General features: G+C 40.0%; 1 protein-coding gene across 6 annotated transcripts in view; it reads right to left on the bottom strand.

Moving 5' to 3' along the window:
* Nucleotides 1-4,439: 4,439 nt before the first annotated feature.
* The window catches only part of IFT122 (intraflagellar transport 122), a 49,080-nt gene continuing 33,422 nt past the window's right edge, over nt 4,440-20,097 (bottom strand). For 3 of the 6 annotated variants that reach the window (XM_073351250.1, XM_073351251.1, XM_073351252.1), the window contains 11 exons: nt 19,559-19,730; nt 15,280-15,382; nt 13,889-14,029; nt 12,731-12,828; nt 12,039-12,139; nt 10,596-10,761; nt 9,462-9,573; nt 8,739-8,867; nt 7,669-7,748; nt 5,786-5,950; nt 4,440-5,031 (listed from right to left, as the gene is read on the bottom strand). In XM_073351250.1, the coding sequence (XP_073207351.1) occupies nt 4,942-5,031; nt 5,786-5,950; nt 7,669-7,748; nt 8,739-8,867; nt 9,462-9,573; nt 10,596-10,761; nt 12,039-12,139; nt 12,731-12,828; nt 13,889-14,029; nt 15,280-15,382; nt 19,559-19,730 (1,357 nt within the window). In that variant the 3' untranslated portion in view covers nt 4,440-4,941. Of the gene's footprint in view, nt 5,032-5,785; nt 5,951-7,668; nt 7,749-8,738; nt 8,868-9,461; nt 9,574-10,595; nt 10,762-12,038; nt 12,140-12,730; nt 12,829-13,888; nt 14,030-15,279; nt 15,383-19,558; nt 19,731-20,097 lie in introns of those variants that run through there. The other 3 variants (XR_012159779.1, XR_012159780.1, XR_012159781.1) reach the window with 3 other exon arrangements.

Genomic DNA, 20,097 nt, shown 5'->3' with positions numbered 1-20,097 from the left:
TAGAGAAAGCTGAAATATAATTATCAGCAGGGGTAGGTGTGTAGTAAGTATTTCCTATTGTAAGCATGTCCAGTGTCCGTATTGCACTTTCTTGATGTGCTACCACGGTGGAGGCAGGTTGCAGGGATGAGCTTTGAGCCCTTTTTCTCCTCCTCAAAGGAATGCATAACTTGATGTAAAAACCACATTACGTACGGTGGGGTGGAGGCTGAATGACTCAGGGAACTGATAATGGGATATGCAGCCTTTGAACTCTAGGTTACCAACTGGAGCTTGGCCCAAGCCCTGTTATCGTCTGAAAGCTGGTCTGTGGCCCATGTGAAATGAGATGGCAGTCTCAGCATAGTTCCAGGCAGCCAGATAGCTGCTTCATAACTGGCATCCCAGCTGGAGTCTTGACAGCAGAGAGGCCAAGGACTGACTGAGCTAGTTGTTCTATGATGCCTACAACCTTTAGCCTACATCAGCCACCTGCCTTGGCTGCCCTAATATTTTGTGATAATGGGAGAAATGAAAAAGTGAAACATTAACACCTGTCTCTGGGTCTCCTGTTGTGTCATCTTCTCAACTCCTTCTGGCAAAGCTTGTCTTTATTTGCTATTTCTACAGTACCAGGGGCAGGGTTTAGCAAATAATAATTCCCATCTCCCTCTTGCTCAGGGGTGAGGTGCACATTTGGCAGGGCCATGTAGCAACTCTCACAGAACTAATGCTAATGTTCTGTTTGCTCTGCAGGAAGTCAGGGGACTTCAATCTCTTGATCACTCTGAAACCTTTCTGAAGCATCAACTTACTAAATTGATAAGGCAACGATAGCTACAGGGGAATCTGCTGTTTGAAACTCCCAGATGGTCCATGCTTCTCTGTTTTCCCTCTCAGTACACTGAGAATAAAGTAATTATTTAGACTGAAAAAATGTAATTAGACATTGGTTGTTTTTAGGTCTACAGCGTCCATGGGACAGTATGTGAAGGGGGGATGAAAACACTGAAGTTAACAGTAGAGAGAGAATCTCTTATGGAGAATGCAATTCTCTCAAGTATCATACCACCATTATTCCTACTACTTAAACCCAAAAATCTATTTTTTTCCTCTGCCTTTTTATTACATTTTGTTAGTGGTAAACAATATAAACTTAGCCCTTAACATTCAGAGTGCTATATAAACATTCACTAATTCTCACCACTCCAGTCAGCTAGACCAGGATCATCTCCCCAGTTTTACAGATAGGGAAGTAGAGGCTCAGAGGGGGCATGACTAGCTCAAGGCCATACAGCAATTTTGGCTAGAGCTAGGATGCTGGGCAATGCCTGTGTCCCATCCTAGTCTTATTTCTCCAACCCAAGCCCTTATAACTGGGTTAGCATAGTATATACAGTTTAGTTGGGAAAATGGAGTAAACAGACTTCCTCCTGCATCAGCTTCAAACTCTAGCCCTTAGGTTAAAGAGTCAGTGGAGGGATTTTGCTCAAGTTTTACATCCAGGAGGTGCACAAACATTTGGTCTCAGGATAGACCATGCATGGAAAACTTCAGTGCACGAGGGGAATGTCTCATGGTCATAAATGTTCGAAAATAGATGTGTTAACTATTTATGCTAAATAATCTGTTCCACCTTGTATCTAGCTGTCACTTTCCCCAGACCTGAAGAAGAGCTCTGCGTAGCTTGTCTCTTTCACCAACAGAAGTTTGTCCAAGAAAAGATATTACCCCACCCAGCTTGTCATTGACAACAGTGTCCTACCATCATGGGAACTGGAATGCCTCACAATATCAGAGGAAGACTAGGGTGCATATAATATAGTACTTGAACTAGGAAAATGCACACTTGTGACATTTGTATAGATGAGGAGACAGTCTTTCTATACACTTATATGCAAACACCATGTCCTCTCTAATATATTACCCATTCCAAAAACTCCACCTCTATGAACTTTTCTTGTTTCCAAAGCTACTTTCAAGTTGTATTGTAGTTATCTAAGCACCAATGTACTTGTTAGCACATATACCTGGGCACACAGTAGGATTAAAGGTTTATCCTTCCAAATATTCAAATTTGTCACATTAAGCTTTGATGCAGTAAGCCATTGCTGAGATTGCAACTGCTGTCCACAGCTTAGAGCCTGAAGCGCGTCACAGATAGCGAAGGCAAGTAATAGTAGGATAAAAGAACAAGCATAGGACAAGTTCCAGAAAGTGGTCTATGCTGCTATCCACACCAGGTCTAGTGAAGGGTAAGTGGCTGAAGGGACGCAGAGGAGGAAAGGTCATTTTTGGTACCATCTTGTGAGCTGATAAAACTCTAAAAATAGAATTATCATGATGTGTTATTGTCAGAAGATGCTGAAGTTACATAAGAACAGCTTCAATGTCACAGGGCAAATTGGGACTACTACAGTAGTTTAAAAATTCATAATACATTGGCCCTAACATTTATTTACACATCATGACTTACTTTTACACAGCATCTTTCCTCCAGAAGGCAACAAAAAGCGCTTTTCAAACATAAAATGCATCTACGGTCAGAAAAGTGGGTCTGTAAAAAAGGGAAACCTCTGTGCTCAAAACATTTTCCTCGCCTGTCATTACAAATCATAGCTACTTATTTTTACTGCTTTTCACTCCTGTTGGCTTTGCAAAACCAACACAATTATGGGAAAACGAGCTAGATTCTAATTCTGGCTCCCGTATCAAACAGAACGGTTTATTAATTCCAACTGCAGTCTTCATTGCATACAGTAATTTACAAGCAAGCAAGCAAGCAAGGTCGGGACTTTTAGATCAGTATATTTACAAGTCAGAACAGCATATTTTTTTAAAGTGTCAAACAAAATTTGATCCAGATTCACAGGCATATGGAAGCCCATTGAAGCTATTTTTTTTTTTAGTCACTTTTTAGAGCAATTTAAAGTACACATAGAAATCATTTCAATCACCACTGAAATTCAGCTGCCTCTGTGGTAGCTGTTTAACAGCATGCAGAAACACTGTCCAACAGTTTAGGACAGTAAGCAAAGATGAATATCATATTCCTTTGAAAACACAGGGAAACTTGTGGTAGGCATGATTATAATAACCATGTATTCTGTGTGCATACTCTTACCCGTTATCTACATTTGACTAAAAATAATGAAGAAACCTATCACTTCTAGGTCACTCGCTCAAATTCAGCCCAAGTGGTTACCTACCCATAGTTGTTACCAGCTAACTGCTTGTTCAGTAGCCTATTCTGAAGTCCAACTATTAGGTTGGTGCAGTATACACATAATGAAAAATCATTCCCTCAGTTAGCGTCCTATAGGGCAGTATTAGCAGAAAAGCAGAGGACCGAACAGGAATGCAAGATGAACTACTTTCTCTCCTCCTAGAATTGCTCCCCACAGGTGAGGGTTGAAACATAGTGGTGGAGAAAGATTGCACAGCAACTACTCTTAGGGCACATCTTCACTGCAGAGTTAACTCAGGTGATCAGCACCTGCACTAGCCTAGCCCAGACGTGAGCAACCACACTGTGAAGCCATGGTTGAGTTTTTAGTCCACCCTTGTGCACATACCTGTATGAGGCTCTAGGACTTCTGGGGTCATATCACATGGTTCTTAGCGCTACAGTAAGTTGTGCTGCTCTATGATTCTTTCCCAGTGGATTGTGGGAGAACTTGTCTGTCCTGGGCACACAGGGGAAACTGTAGGATGGCACTGGAAAGCTACCAGTACCTGAATGGTTTAGCCTGTGCACTCCCTGAAAAGTGGGTGGATTACCAGCCTGAGTGTAAAATGCGCTCGGGCTTTAGCCTTTCCCCCAGGATGGGCCAGCTATCCTGGATTAAAATTAAAATCAGCACCATACTTGGGCCCGAGGTTGTGTGTTTAAATGGAAGCCAGGTTAGGAACAACACCTGAGCAAGAGCCAGAGTTAATTTTGCAGCGAAGACAAGCCCATAATGTACCTGTTCTGTGGCTAAATAGGGGCCAGCCTTTACCTTCCATGCCTGTCAAGCTGGCACATTTCATGAACCCTCCAATATATTCATTACACCTGATGAATCGGTTTCATGAACCCTCCAATATATTCATTACACCTGATGAATGGCTTTTATTTTTTCACTAGGAAAAAAGGTGAGTTTTTAATACACATTGGCTAACACATACTAAAATCCCAGCAGACATGGTGACTTGATTTGAAATGTGTTAGCTGGTCTATGTAAAACCTGGTGGGGAGGTTAGGGTTTACCTTGACCAGTTGACACATATTAAAACTACAACTTGCTTTGTCCACACTAGGGTTTTAATCATGTGTTCATTAACGTGTGAGTCAATATGTGTAAGAGCTCCTAAATGTAATGCTATTCTCTGCCAAAACGATATAAAAGGTACATTCCCATTGGGAAATTCCATTTCAGAGAAAGACTGCAGCAAATGCTCAAAAGAAAATAAAACACTGATGCAAAAACTTCCCCTTTTTATTTCAAGTTCTGTCAACAACCAAGTACATATTAAGGACCAAATTCAGCCCTGGCATAAAGAGGGGCAAAATCAATGAGGTCAACTGAATTATCTCAAGGCTGAATCTCACCCTAAAACATTCCTATCGAATCTGTGGCACACTGGCAGGTTGCCATGATAAACATAGGACACTTGAAAGTAAAACTGGAATTTTCCTTAAAAATATATATGTACATTTTTTTCCCATTTGGCTCTGTGGTTATATACAAAACAAAGAGCAATAAATAGAAATTCTGTAATTACATTGCTCATAAAAATAAAATTTCATTTGGATAGGACACAACGTGACATTTAACAGTTTCTCTTTTTCCACTGCTTATGAAACATACACAGAGTGAGAAAATATATGTAACAACATAACCAAACTGTTAAGAAAGCTTGATTAGTTTGCAATGCATTTCACTGTGATAGCAGAAAGATCTCTTGGATGGATCTTTTTCACTGGTTTGACTCATCAATTCTTCTCCGACAGTATGGACAACAGTTATGCTGGAGCACCAGGAGCTCATAATCCTCTGAATGAAACATCTGTGAATTAGGAACAGATTTAGGCGTTATCTATTACACTGTTACTGGCTCACATCTAGGAAAAGGAAACTGAGATGGAATGGTTTTGCTAGGGCTCAGAATACCTGATGCTACTGTTACAACAGAGTTCATGTTTCCACAATAACAAGTAATTTACAGCTGTTTGTAACAGCTATAATTTGGAATATAAGAGCAAATATTTCATTAAAGAAGTGTGGAGGCTATGGAAGTCAGTTCACCCAACCAGTGAAACCCAACTGCTCTGTGAGAAAGGAGGGTGGACTTTAGGATGCTTTCTCTGCTTCCACATAACCAAAAATATCCAAACTATTGAATATTTTGAAGAAAACATACCTGCAGTGGGGGAACTACAAAGAAAAAAAATCATTTTACTTGCTGAATGCCCCCACTAAACCAGGCTATAAGGTTAGAAAGGCAGAGAAAAAAAATCAATGTTTCCCTTCTTTTAGTTCACTTTAGGACTTCTTGAGTGGCTACAATTCTTGCCATCACTGTGCAGTCCCCAAATACTTCATTCTACAAATTCAGTTACCACAAGCTATTCTGAAGCCAGCCCTTCTGGCAAGGCCTATCCTCTCTGTATATAGCACAGGGCATTTTGCTCTCTTTATTTACTATTCAGGACTTCAGAAGGTATGTATCGAGGGTTAGAAATTAAAGTATCAGGGTCATTTCAATTAGCTTCTCATTAGGAATGAGTTTTCAAAGACCCCAATGAAAACATTACTTATACCTGAAAGCATGTTGGACACATGGTAATGGAAGCGTCTGGTAGCAAGGACCGGAAGTATTGCCACTGTAATGGCTTTGGCCAGCGTTTAATCAGGACATCCCTCCGGCTCATTGACCGGAGAACTGCACGATTCACTATCACAGGAACAAATTCTGAGCCTCCTTGCTGCAGCATTTAAAAAAGAATGAAGCTTAACAATTGCAAAGTGTTTTAAAGATGACAAAGAGCGGAGTGTTATTACTCAGTAGAAAGTGCTAACACAGAATAGGCATGGATTCTGCTCCCACTGAAGTCAATGGCAGTTTTCTCACTGTCCTCAGTGGGAGTAAGCAAGATGTGAGTAAAGGTATTTTCACTGTGCTTCACTCATTCCCATCAACACAATTTTTTATTTAAAAGGAAAAAAAAGCCATTTACAAAAACTTCCCTGAAAATGTCTATTCTTAACTGTACCCACCCAGACCCTGAGCTATCTAGAGGACAGTCCCCCTGCCGCTTGCTGGAACACCAGACTCCAGATGGACTCACCCCTGCCCCAGCCATCTAAAACTGGGGTATAAAGAAACTCCTTGGAGGAGTCCACCAGAAACTCAAGCTGAGCAGGGACATTATGCACAAATATGACATCAAAGCCCCACTGCTGTCTACAGCTTTTTCTCCAGACATTCTCTCCCATGCTGACTGGCTGTTTGCTCCAGCTCTATTGAGTTTCTTTGCCTCATGCCACCTACTCTTAATACTGCTCCCTCTTCTCCTTTCCGCATTCCTCTTATCCCTGTCCCTCTACCTCCCCTCTCTGCAACGTCTCTTCTCCCTTCATTTGCCTCATCTCAATCTCTTCCCAACAAATGCCCATCCAAATAAATAATGAGGAAATAAAAATATTGTGGAACTAACATGGTATTTGCAAACTATCACACTGATCATCTGCTCGTATGTTATATTCTTTCCCCTGCATCTTTCATCTGTCTGGTCTGTTTAGACCAAAAGCTCTTCAAGGCAGGAACTATCTATTACTTACATTTGTAAAAACATGTAACACAATGGAATCCTGATGTTGTTTAGGGCTCCCCAGGCACTAATATAATACAAATAATAACAGCAATAATACCACCAGGCCTTGTTTAACAATCTTGGCCAGCTGATGTTCTCTGTTACATCAGTGTAAATTCAGAGTAACTATAGTTATCAGATTTACACTACAGTAACATGGACTGCCTATATATGAATATCCTGCACATTTTATACCCTGGATGTCTTGCTTAGAGGCTCTCTCTTGGGCATGTTTATATCTGGGTGTTATGTACACCCGCTACTATGAAAAAAAGTAAAGGGCTGTTCAAACTAACTTCGGAGTTTGATTTTTTAAATCACGTCACATAAAACTACAGTATGCAGAAAACATCATAATTTTTAAATGTGTTTCTGCAGTGAGTGGGTGGGTAGGCATCCCAGGAGACTATTTTTCCATTGATGATGATGAGGCCAGAGAGAGACAGTTTACTTAAAAAAGACATTCAGATAGAATAAGTGGTTCTCCAGGTTTTTCTTTTCTGTGGACTAATCACTTTGTATGAGAAAGATACCATTCTCCTCAACTGCTGCTCCTAGCCTCCCAGTTACCCACTTTCCTCCATTTCTTGCGGGGGTCTGCAGAACACTGTAACACTTTGTAAAGGAGTTGGAGAGGCTGTGGTCTGTTGAGACCTGCTACTAATCGGTAAATGGTCACAAGGAAGGAACTGTGGGATGCCAGCTCAGAAGGAGATATGATAGCATGGAAAGAACATTTGCAGGTAGAGTCACCCTGGGTTTGCTTTCTCCTCAACAATCTTCAGCCTCAAGAGCAGCAACATTTGAAAACCCAAATGAGGTATCCTCACCTCAAAACTCAATTTTGCTGTAAAGGGATCATCCTCTTCGATAATGTCTGTGTTGTCATCAAATCTCAGCCTCTGTGCTCCTAGAGAGGTTTGTTATGGAAGAAACAAGGACACCCACAAAATCAAATCCTCTTATCTTAGCACTCATAGGACTTGTCTTATGGCTTAGTAGTAGGGCTCTCACTCCTTGCTCCACCCAACGCCCATCATGTCAGGCAGGCTGGGAGTACTCAGATACCCCTGGAGTAATCCCTAGATTATATGAGACAGAGCTGCAGAAGAAACTTACTCTTCCCCAGGAAGAATGGAGTGCCACGCCTCACTAAATAGCAATTGCTGTGGAACAGCAGAGCTTAAAACCACCAAGTTACTAGCAGTAACTAAACTACATAAATGCATGTGACCTTAGTAGTACCCTCATCCTCCATTCCCCTACCCTCCTATAAACATCTAACACCTCACTTTAGGCAACCTATTTTAAAGGCACAGACCATGTCTCTGAGGCATAGACCATGTCGTCTTGTGTATTTGTATTGTATCTACTACTATCAGGCCCCAACTACAATTGGCACCATTGTGTGCCACAGCAATATAGGATTCTACAAAATAAACGACAGGCTTCAAAGGGAGCCCAATACAGTTCTTCCTTAGCAAGAAAGATAGAACACTGTGATACAAGAGGAGAATAATGGATAGCCCTCCCATCCTTTATAGAAAGTAAAAAAGTTACTTGAAAATAAGTAAACAGTATTATTTTTAACCTAACAATATTTGACAAGGTTATGAAACTGATTTTTCTAAAAGAAAACCTTCTAAAATTACCAGGATTGGTTAATATACCCATACTTTTTTAGTTGAAACAGCAACTGAAAAAGAAATATGCAATGGAATTGTACCCACTTATGTCAGCAACGAATCTGTCCCCTAGTCATAAGAGAGAAGCAGATTAAAATGCAACAAAAGCATAACAAATCCAAAAATACCCAACAACCCACAACAAAAAACTCTGTCTTCCAAACTGCCACTCTTTCCCTAAGAAAACCAGAGTGTGTTCTGGATTGAAAGGATACCATCACTTGCCATCTCTTGCCATTTATCCTCTCTCTTATTTAACCTTGGTGCTTCCAGATCAATAAGAGCTACAGCTTCTTCATCAGTGATCCCTTCTTCCAAATAGAACTCCACCAGATGCAATACTTCTAAAGGACACGTAGAAAAGGAGAGAGCAGTTACCTGCAAGAACTCAGAATATCTCTAGCAGGCTTTGCCTAAGTCTTTTAAAGATATATGTGTCCTCAGATCTCTACAGTGGCATTATTCAACTTAATATATCATGTCCAGAAAATAAAGCTTCTTAAAGGATGGGTTAATAAAGTGCCTCATATCTTCCTGGTGCCTCACCACAAAGTAATGCATTCAATACTGCCAGGGCATCAGAAGCAAACCAGTGGCTATTTTGCAGCAAAAAAAATCTCTCATAGTCTTGGACACCAGAAACTGTTCTATTCAGAAAGGGACTAATTGCCTAGAAAACTGGTGCTCTCCTCCACCAATAAAATGCATCATCTCTGGAGTGGGATGTGGCACTAATTCAGTGCCAGCAACACTAAAGAAAAAGATTTATTTCCCCAAGTGACATTACACAGGAAATGTTAGGGTGGCTGAATTTATTGGGCACCAACCTACTGATTAAATATTGATAGTGTACAATTAACACCAACTAGCTGAGCCTTTGGAGAAAGCACAGACTTATCTGCATGGAAAGTAAAACCAATTTTTATATTCCAACGCACCGTAAGATGAAGCAGAGAAGACGAAGGGCTGTCTGCAGTTAATGCACACATTCCCCAGATTATTTAGCAAGGGGTTGTTGGTGGAGCACCTATAACACAAGGGTACAAGCTCCTGCAAAGACAGACACACACAAAGCAGCGTAATTGCAAACAGACCATTCTGAACACAGAGTCTGATTAGGACACACTGCACTGCTCCAGTTTGACACCAACAGAGTTCACAGAGCAGCAAAAAACTGGAGTATAACAATGGTGAAATCAAGCCTTTTAACTTTTGCAAATATTTTTTCCTTCTCTCAATAAAACTGCAAGTTTTCCCATTAAAAATAGATGTTTTACCACTCTTCTGATGCACTTTTGTTTGCTTCTGCTGCAGCAGAGTCCTGGGCCACATACACAATGCCAAAAGTATGACTAAAAGTTACTGAAGCAATTCTTTTTGCTCAGAAGTTCGATCAAATTTAGGTCCTTTGATTCATGCATTTCTGTTTTTTCTAAACTGCACAATTATCTTAGGCAGCTCTATGGATTTCAATGGTCTTACTGTGTTTACATTATTGCAGATGGCAAGAAGCATGTTCATTTGCAGTTAAGCATTTTCACAGTACAATTTGTTTTAGTGAGCACCCCATCAAAAACAGTTTTATAGAACACTGCGGTCACACCTCAGCTAAAGAAAAAAAAGAAGGTTTTAAAGCAAGATTTGAGGAAGGAAAGCCATTCAAAGGGTTGGAGAGAGGAACTCTAGTAGATGGGGCAAGCACAAGTGACCTCCAACTGTAGACAGACATAGAGAAAGACCCAAGTAAGCACTCTGAGGAGTAAGTGCATATGGAATTGAGGGATGATGAAGCTTGAAGGAACAGAGAGAGTAGCCAGGGAAATAGGGGGATATGAGATCAGAGAGTGAAGAAGGAACTTGTCCATACAGACAGGTCTCATTTTCATTAGGAATGAAGAGGGAGAGAAAGTCTGACATGGCGAATAATGGTGAGAGGATTTTTGTTTCCTGCAGAAATGTAATTACTGCAAATCTGTGCATAATCCATTGTAAGCATCTTTGTGTGTATGACAAAGTAGCCTCTCGTATCAGGTCAAATACTAATAACTCAAATAATATACATCAGAACTTACTTCACTGTCATGGAATGGCTTGGATCGAATTGTCAGGCTGCCCAGCTCAATTGATTTTTGAAATCTAGCTGGGATCTGCAGTCCCTGCAACTTGTCATAGGCATGACGGGCCAATTTATATGCACCCAGAGCTTTACTCTGCTTTGCTAGTGCAAATAATGTATTGCTATAATCAAATTAAGGAACAAACGTATATGTAGCATTCAGGAAAAAACACAGTTACTTTTAATCAGTTACTTTTATGCACTGAAGCACAACAAATGCCAATACTTTAAAAGGCCTTAACTAAAGAAATCTGTTCACATAAATGTGTTTACATAAACAAAATGTGAGCGGACTGCTAAAATACCAGAGCGAGTGATTTTTAGAGAGATAAGGAACTGGCCTGTGGATAACAAAGCTTCAGTTAATATTCTGACCCCACCAACACTAATGCTTGTAAGGACCATCCCACAAACCGATAATCTGAAACATCAGAATCCTGTTGGCACCATGTGGATATTTCAGATCCCATGGCACTTTTTCAGGATCTTGCTTCCATGTCTTATACCAAAATGTCACCTCCCCCTTATTTAGTGTGCACCCCAGGGGGTAACAAATAAGCAGAGATGTATGGATTAAACACTCTAAATTCTAAGCACTTTGGGGACAATAATACTATTCTACATAGTTTACAGATGAGGAAAGAGAGGCACAGAGAAAGAAAATGACTTATCCAAGGTTACAAAGCAAGCAAATGGAAAAGACAGAAGTGGAACACAGGTGTCCTGACTCCCACTTAACTGCCTTATTCACTGAACTGCCCTGACTTCTTTTAATTGCTATTGTCCAGTGCAGAAACAGATATGTTTCAGTGGGACTCATATGTCGTTTGTGGAGGACTTTGAAGAGATGCAGCAAATAAATTTGTTAATGAAGCCATGAAAAAATTGGTCTTGTACATGGCACACAGCTACATCAGACCTGAAAATGAGAATGAGAATCTACCATTTAGAAACACACAGCTACATTAGTCTGAGGAGAATCAGAATCTAACATTTAGAAGCAATCACATTCAGAGTTTCTTTCCCAATGCCTTTCAACTTGTGGCTCCTGCACTGTCAATATTTACAGCCACACATTGTGTTTGGAGACTTGCATCTTGGAAGGCACTCCTCTTACAAAGGTGAGCAACATGTTTGATAGTTTATGATAACCTCTTCTAATGTATGCACGTATGGCTAGATGTGCCTAAGTGTGTGATAATTCTGAGGTGTAGATCATCATCTCAGGGATTAAAGACAGCCCCACATTTATTTTATCTAACAGAGGAACAGCATGGGAACCCCTAAAACCAGGAACAAGAATACCCTAATAGTAAGACTATGCATCACTGATTGGTGCCAAGGATTCCCTTCAATTCATATGATAATTTTTGAATTTTGCTTTGCATTGCAAGGATACACTTTAGAGATGCCCAGCGGAGTCTCCTTGGTTAGGCTGTGAAGTAAAAACCTGGAAATATTGAAGAGTGTTTCAGGCAAATGGAAACTGAAGGGCTCTTCCTGTGGTAAAAAGAACATTAAAAAATTTCTAAGCTAGAAAAGGAACACTTCATATCACTAAGCATCAAATTACTTCCGTCATCTCAGACACTACACTGTGCTTTTCACACAGTCACAACAATGGGAGAAATGGAGAAAAGACAACAATTGGATTTTGCATGCCCCTCTCTCCAAAGCTCATCTTTGCCACTGAAGAAAAAAGGAAAGGGAGAGAAAGCACTTAAAGGATAATCCTGTCCCAACCTCCTCCGTAGGAGTAATGGGCCCAGAACACAGTGGAATCAGTATGCAGATGGGGTGGTGAAAGAAAGCCTTCAAGTCCACATCCACTGTGTGCTGCAGAGCATCTCTCTGCAGAGGCTCTTTCTGTGTCACAGAAAGGTAGTTTGAGGGGTGGAATGGCAGTACATTCAGTACGGTATAACACAGGGCAAAAAAAACCCCGAAACCAAAATTAGATCATTGCAGTGACACCAGCATCCATTCAGTATTTACTTTACAAGTAATTAATTGTTCCTAATTATTCCTGAATTATTTGCAGAAAATGTACCAGCTAAGCAAACAATACAACTGCTAGTGAAAATATCTTACAGTGTATCTGTGAATAGAGTGATAGACATGATAAAGTTCTGCCAAGTGCTGGAAGTGGTGAAACTTCTGTAACATTTCAGTCTTCTGCTGTTCGTTCTCTGTGGGAGGGAAAGTAATTACACCTCTGGTCATTCTATACTAAAACACAAGAGTATTACTCAGCTAGAAAGATCACAATACAACATGGTTGCAGCGTTACCACTTCCAATAGATTAATATACCTGACCAAGTGTGCTACAAAATATGGATTATATAATTTTGCCATTTTATGTGCAACTTTCTTCTTTAACATAAAGCACATTAAGATGCACGATGGTATGGCAAGTGGTTTTAACACAGCCAGAGGTTAATGGCTTAGTTAGAGGTGGAACATATTAGCCTTCCACCACTAGAAACCTGATCCACATCTTTTGAGGTTAAAGTAAAATGAGTTTAATTTCATTCCTTTTATCCACATTAATGTACTACTAAACAATAAAACCATTTGCAGTGTCTGTACAGCGTATGAAGGGCTATAGATCAGCACTATCATGCATTAGCAAAACTGTGATGCTTTCTGAAAGTCCAAGTAAACTATATCCACTGGATCACTCTTGTCCACACAGTGCAAGGCAACAGACCATCAATCTCTTGTTTCCATCAACACTCATCTACACCTCATCTTCACCTCTCCTCCAGTGCAACTGATTTAGAAGCAGAGAACTAATGAACACTAACTTTCTTCTTTGGCTGGCTAAAATAATTCATGAAGTGTCTCCCCAGTTAATCTCATCCACATTTAAATATTAGGAGTAGACTACACTATAAGATCATGTTTTATTATTATTTAGCCCTCCAGTCATCACTTTATCCCAGGTGTGAGGCGCAGAAAAGGGGCTAGGGGATATATTGTGGAATTAGGAGACATGGATGTGACCCCACCTTGATTTAAAAATTAGACTTATCTTGGATTTTTATAAGCACACAGACTAGAGAGATAGAATTACGATATAATGTTGAATTACAATACAGTGCAGTATATAGTATTAGTATAGCAGATTAGTATATAGCACAATTAGTGAGCGAGCAAGAGGTTTTAATCAAGCCGTCACGGTTCATTCAATGTTTATATGCATGCATGAGCAGGTAACAAATTTGAACTTGCTTGTGTTTACTTACCTTGGGCTATATCTAAACACTGCATGGAGAGCATCCAGTAATAATATGCTGCATCATTAAATCGGCTTTCTACCACAGCATTGTGAGTTAGCTGTTCCAGCACTTTTACGGCCTCACTCTGTCTGCCAGCCTTGTGGAATGCTACAAAGGAGACCAAAGCAAAGAAGATTTTACAGTGTGATTATATCAATTAACTGATATTTTTTAAAAATAACAACAGGATATTCATCAAAGCTGGAACAGGATGAAAAGGACTACACTGGTATTTTTCTATTTTTGAAAGTAGTGACTAATGGAAAATAGAAGTATCTGCAAGTACTTTTTGGCTTTTGTATTGTGTCAGGACATGATGTAGGAAATACAACTACCATGTACATAAGTAGCGCGAGGCTAGTTACTTTTAAAAAAAAATTTGGACAGAGCAAAATCATCATCCTGATGATCAGACATTTGTGAACAGGGGAAACTGCTGAACACTATGGGATCAAGTCAAAATTCAAACCTTCTAAGGCCTGGTCTACAGCTAAAAATTAGATCAATCTAGCCGTTCAGGGCTGTGAAAAATTTTACACCCTGTGTGATGTAGTTAGGACAACCTAACTCCCCCCCGTAGGTCGAAGAATTCTTCCATCAAACTAGCTACCACCTTTCGGAGAGGTGGATTAACTACACTCATGGAAAAACCTCTTCCATAGATGTAGAAAGTGTCTCCACTACAGCAGCACACCTGCAGCACAGTAGCTGTACCACTGTAGCCACTAAAGTACAGACATAACCTCAGGTAATATTTCAAGGCAGCACTCTTACAATGCTTAACACTATAGTATCAAAGAATCTAAAGAGGCAGAAAACCCCACAGTATATACTATTTATTAACAGGGTTTCTTTACATTGGCTCCTGTGCAGCAACTGAAGTTCAGTCCTGAATTCCCACTTGGTAAATGTATATTTTACAAATACTACATGCCGATAATATTTTATGATATAAATCCATAAGAAGCAAGGAATTTCATAAGCAAGACTGATGCTCCTTCTTGTATGAACTACATACTACCTACATTCAAGGGCAGGGCTCATGCCTTCTTTTGGTGTTTGTTCTATACTCAAGCACAAACTGGGAAAGAAAATCCAGAATTATAGCCTTTTTTATAGATGCTATTGTTTTGTTAAGTTTGTTATATTTCTTACCAAATAATAAGACCTCTCTGACAATCAGAATACAACCTCCTGTGATCAGCAAGAACATACGTATTCTCCAGTTATCTCACCCTTTAAAAGGTTTGTATTCTACAGATTGACAGTTCTCCAGGGCAGAGATTTTATCTTCAGCATTTGGAAAATGCTTAGCAAATTTTGCACGCTACCAGCATATAACTCATGTACAGTCCTACCTTTTTGGGCCTCTTCAAATCTATCATTCTCTGCCAACCACTGAGCATAAGGGACATAGACATCATCTTTAAATTCAGGATGCTTTTCACTCAAAGCAAAGGCCTAAGGTACAGAATAAATTCATTAATAAAATATTGCATGGTTTAAGTGAGTTCTGAATAGTGCATGAGATAAATCCTTTTGTTTAAATAAAATTCACAATACAAATATCATTTATACAGAAGGATGAAAATTCCAACCAGTATTTTCTCCAGGAAACTCAAAATTAATGTATTTTAAAAGAAAGGCAATCAATCAACAGCTGTGAAGAAGAAGCTATACTTAGTAACAGTCCAGCTTCTGAACTACAGAAACCTGTGGAAAACCTGAAAACAATCAATTATTTAGGGGATGGAGTGGGTTTCACAGAACAATACAATGTATTGCTTTTTTAGAAAATATATTCAATAAAAATAAGTATTGACATGTGCACTGAACAATCAGACTATGCATAACAATTTCAAAAGCACCTATGTGACTTAAGCGTCTAAGTCCCACTGAGCGTTTCAATGGGACTTAAGCACCTACATTTCTGAGGATAAAATTTTCAAAAGCACCTAACAGCCTAGCATATACGTCATGTTAAAAACAAACAAACCCATAACCAAAAACAAGACTGCCAGTACAAACCATGGCCCCCAATTCTGCAATGCATATGTGTAAGTAGACCCCTGTAACCAAGTGCTGTCCTAATGAAGTCAGCTGGGCTTTCCTAAATATAAATCTGATTATAGGATCAAAAGTCCACACCAGGAAAGTGTAAATTCACCAGATCCAGAGTATACAGAGGAAATTTCAGTGAAACGTCACTTTCAGAATTACTAAAACAACACAGCCCAAAATAATAATCCACATTGTGAAAATTTTAGTTAAAAAGGACATCCTTTAAAAATTGGAAGTCAAATCATACTGCGAAAAATAGACAGGAGCATACATTCTGCCAAGCCAAGTGTGAAAGTTTAATTAGGCAGACCAAAAAAGAATCCAAAGAGCAACTAGCAAAAGACAGAAAACTAATTGCGAAAAAACATTTTAAGTATGTCAGAATCAGGAACTCTGCCAAACAATCAGTGGGGCCAAACTTAAGTGTTAAAGAAGCACTTAAGGAAGACAAGGCCATTTTGGAGAAGATAAATGAATTCTTTGCATTGGTCTTCACAGCAGAGGATGAGAGATTCCCATACCTGAGCCACTCTTCTTAGTTAACAAATCTGAGGAACAGTCCCAGATTAAGGTGTCAATAGAGCTGGTTTTGAAACAAACTGATAAAGTAAACAGTAATAAGTCATCAGGACAAGATGGTATTCACCCAAGATTTCTGAAGGAACTCAAATATGAAACTGCAGAATTACTACAGTGGCACCTCAGAGTTACGGACACCTCGAGGTAGCTATGCAGCTTCCTTCCCTGGCCTGGGCAACCTTGTGTCCCCCTCCTGGCTAGGGTAGAGGGGGTGAAAATAGCACGTCCCCCTCCCAGCGGGGCATGTGTGTGTTTTGAAAACAGTGCCCCGCCCCAGCGGGGGCAGGGGTTTGAAAACAGCACCCTGGCTTACAGGAAAGCAGCACAGACCTCAGTGCTGCTCCTGCTCTGGCTGCCTTGGGTGAACAGCAAGGGCTCACAGCTTTGCCTGCTAATCTCAGCATCTTCACTTCCTAGCTGTACGTGGGTGCCCCGCACGAGGTGGAGTAGGGGTGGGGACAGGCAGCCCAGATGTGCCTACATTTAAGATGCAATACAGGCACAGTACAGTGTTTGCCTTTTTTTTGGGGGGGGGTCTCTGCTGCTGCCTGATTGGTTACTTCCAGTTTCACATGGTGTCCGGTTGATCAGTCAGTCCATGACTCTGGTGTTTGTATTTTTGAGGTTCTACTGTAACTGTGGTACATAACCTGTTGCTTAAATCAGCCTCTGTACCAAATGACTGGAGGATAGCTACTGTAACGCTGATTTTTAAAAAACACGACAGAGGCTATCTGGGCAATTACAGGCCAGTAAGCATAACTTCAGTACCAGGCAAATTGGTTGAAACTACAGTAAAGAACAGAATCAGACATACAGATGAACATAATATGTTGGAGAAGAGTCAACACCGCTTTTGTAAAAGGAAATCATGCCTCACCAATCTTTTATAATTCTTTGAGGGGCTCAACAAACATGTGGACAAGGGTGATCCAGTGGATACAGTTACTTGGACTTTCAGAAAGCTTTTGACAATGTTCTTTACCAAAGGCTCTCAAGCAAAGTAAGCAGTCATGAGATAAAAGGGAAGGTCTTTTAGTAATTGGTCAAAAGATAGGAAACAAAGGGTAGAAATAAATGGTCAGTTTTCACAATGAAGAGAGGTAAACAGCAGGGTCACCTAGGGATCTGTACTGGGACCAGTGCTGTTCAACATATTCATAAATGATCTGGAAAAAGGGGGTAAATAGTGAGTTGGGAAAGCTTGCAGATAATACAAAATTACTCAAAATAGTTAAGTCCAAAGCTGACTGAGAAGAGTTACAAAGGGATCTCACAAAACTGCGTAACTGGGGGCACCAAAATGGCAGATGAAATTCAGTGCTGATAAGTGCAAAGCAATGCACACTGGAAAACATAATCCCAACTATACATACAAAATGATAGGGTCTGAATTAGCTGCTACCACTCAAGAAAGAGATCTTGGAGTCATCGTGGATGGTTCTCTGAAAAATCTGCTCAATGTGCAGCGACAGTCTAAAAAAGCTAACAATGTGATGAACCAACAGGAACGGGATAGATAATAAGACAGAAAATATCATAATGCCACTATATAAATCCATGGCGTGCCAAACCTTGAAATACTTCATGCAGATTGGGTCACCCCATCTCATAAAAGATATTAGAATTGGAGAAAGTATAGATAAGGGCAACAAAAACAGGTAAGAGTATGGAACAGCTTCCACATGAGGAGAGATTAAAAGGACTGGGTCTGTTCATCTTAGAAAAGAGATGACTAAGGGGGATATGACAGAGGTCTATACAATCATGAATGGTGTGGAGAAAGTGAATAATAGGCAAAGAAATTAATAGGCAGCAGGTTAAACAACAAAACACAAGAAATTACTTCTTTACACAATGCACAGTCAACCTGTAGAACTCATCGCCAGGGGATGTTGGGAAGGCCAAAAGTATAACTGGGTTCAAAAAAGAATTAGATACATTCATGGAGGATAGATCCATCAATGGCTAGTAGCCGAGATGGACAGGGATGCAACCACATGCTCTGGGTGCCCCTAAGCCTCTGACTGCCAGAAGCTTGGACTGGATGACAGAGGTGGATAATTCGATAATTGCCCTGTTCTGTTCATTTCCTCTGAAGCATCTGGCACTGGCCACTCAGAATACTGGGCTAGCTGGACCACTGGTCTGTCCCAGTATGGCCATTCTTATGTTCTCATGTTAAAAATTTCATTATTCTCCTTGACCTGTCATGCATTTGTCTCACAATTTTGTGTCATGTAGAGCGTATCACATTTACAAAACAGACATATATGCTTAAATATTAGTCAAAAATACCCAGAGACACCCTCATCAGTAGGGAAGTATTAGTCTCATCCTGATTTTACAGACGAAAAAAAAAAAAAAAAGAGTGAAGCACAAAGGATTTAAGCCTACATTTTCCAAGAGTGGCGAATAATTTTTGGTGCCCAACTTGATACTTACAGTCTGATTTTCAAAGGCACTGAGCATCCACAACTCCAGCTGAAGCCAGTGATAGCAGTGGGTGCTCAGCAATTCTGAAAATCGAGCCAAAAGACTCTCAACCAGGACATCCAGAAATAGAGACCACTTTTGATAATCTAGGCCCAAGTGATTTGCTCAAGATCAGGTAGGAAGTCTGTGGAAGAGCATGGAAAAGAAACCAGTGTCCTAACTCTTTGTCCAGTGTCCCAATTCCTTGTCCTGGGCTCTAACTACCATGCAATTTTCATTACTGAAACACTAGAGAAGAATTATTTTAAAGTATGATTTTTAACTGTACTTAGATTATGAAAGAGTTAAAAAGAGTGGAAGGAAACCCTGTAGCTGATGATGTATGAAACTGTAATGTTTTCATAGCTCACTCTCCTAAAAATACCACATTAGTGTATTTTCCAATGTAACTTACCAAAATACTGTGTAAGCTGTATATAAACCTTTAAGACCAGATGCATTTGGAGGCAATATGAAATAGCAATTCTAAACATCTAAGTTTGGATATCAGGGTATTCTTACTTCTTCCCAACGCTGAGTTTCCACGTGGAGATGTACCAGGGCCTTTAGGTCACCTATCTTCATGTAGGTTTCTGCTGCATAACCATGATTGTCAAGTCTCTTAAAATAGTAGGCACATTTTGACAAAGGTTCGCGCTCAGCTTTATCCAATTTCCGAGCTATATCGATTAGCCTAGAGACAGCAAAAGAAATGCACTTGCTTTAGTAGCAGCATTTTTCATTCTGCATACTTATTACATTGAAAAAATAGAAATATTTCAATAGGTTATCATTTAGAAGTTACTATATTGATGACATTAAACTATGAACTTATTGAGCAGCATTCAATGGGTGCTCAAAAGGCTTTGCAAACGCAAGACCAGTTCTTGCGACAGTGTGTAATTCCTTACTCCTGTGAGTAGTGATTTCAATTGGATTAGACTACTCCATCACGCAGTCATATGAATAGGAGTTGTGGAACTAGGTCCTATACAAATCTCACTCAACATCCAAATCAGTGTCCAGTCAATATTACCCCAATTTTACAGATGGATAAACAG

The sequence above is a fragment of the Lepidochelys kempii genome, chromosome 7, assembly GCF_965140265.1.
Source record: "Lepidochelys kempii isolate rLepKem1 chromosome 7, rLepKem1.hap2, whole genome shotgun sequence".
Taxonomy (NCBI): domain Eukaryota; kingdom Metazoa; phylum Chordata; order Testudines; family Cheloniidae; genus Lepidochelys; species Lepidochelys kempii.
This window is presented reverse-complemented; position numbering and strand designations above follow the sequence as displayed.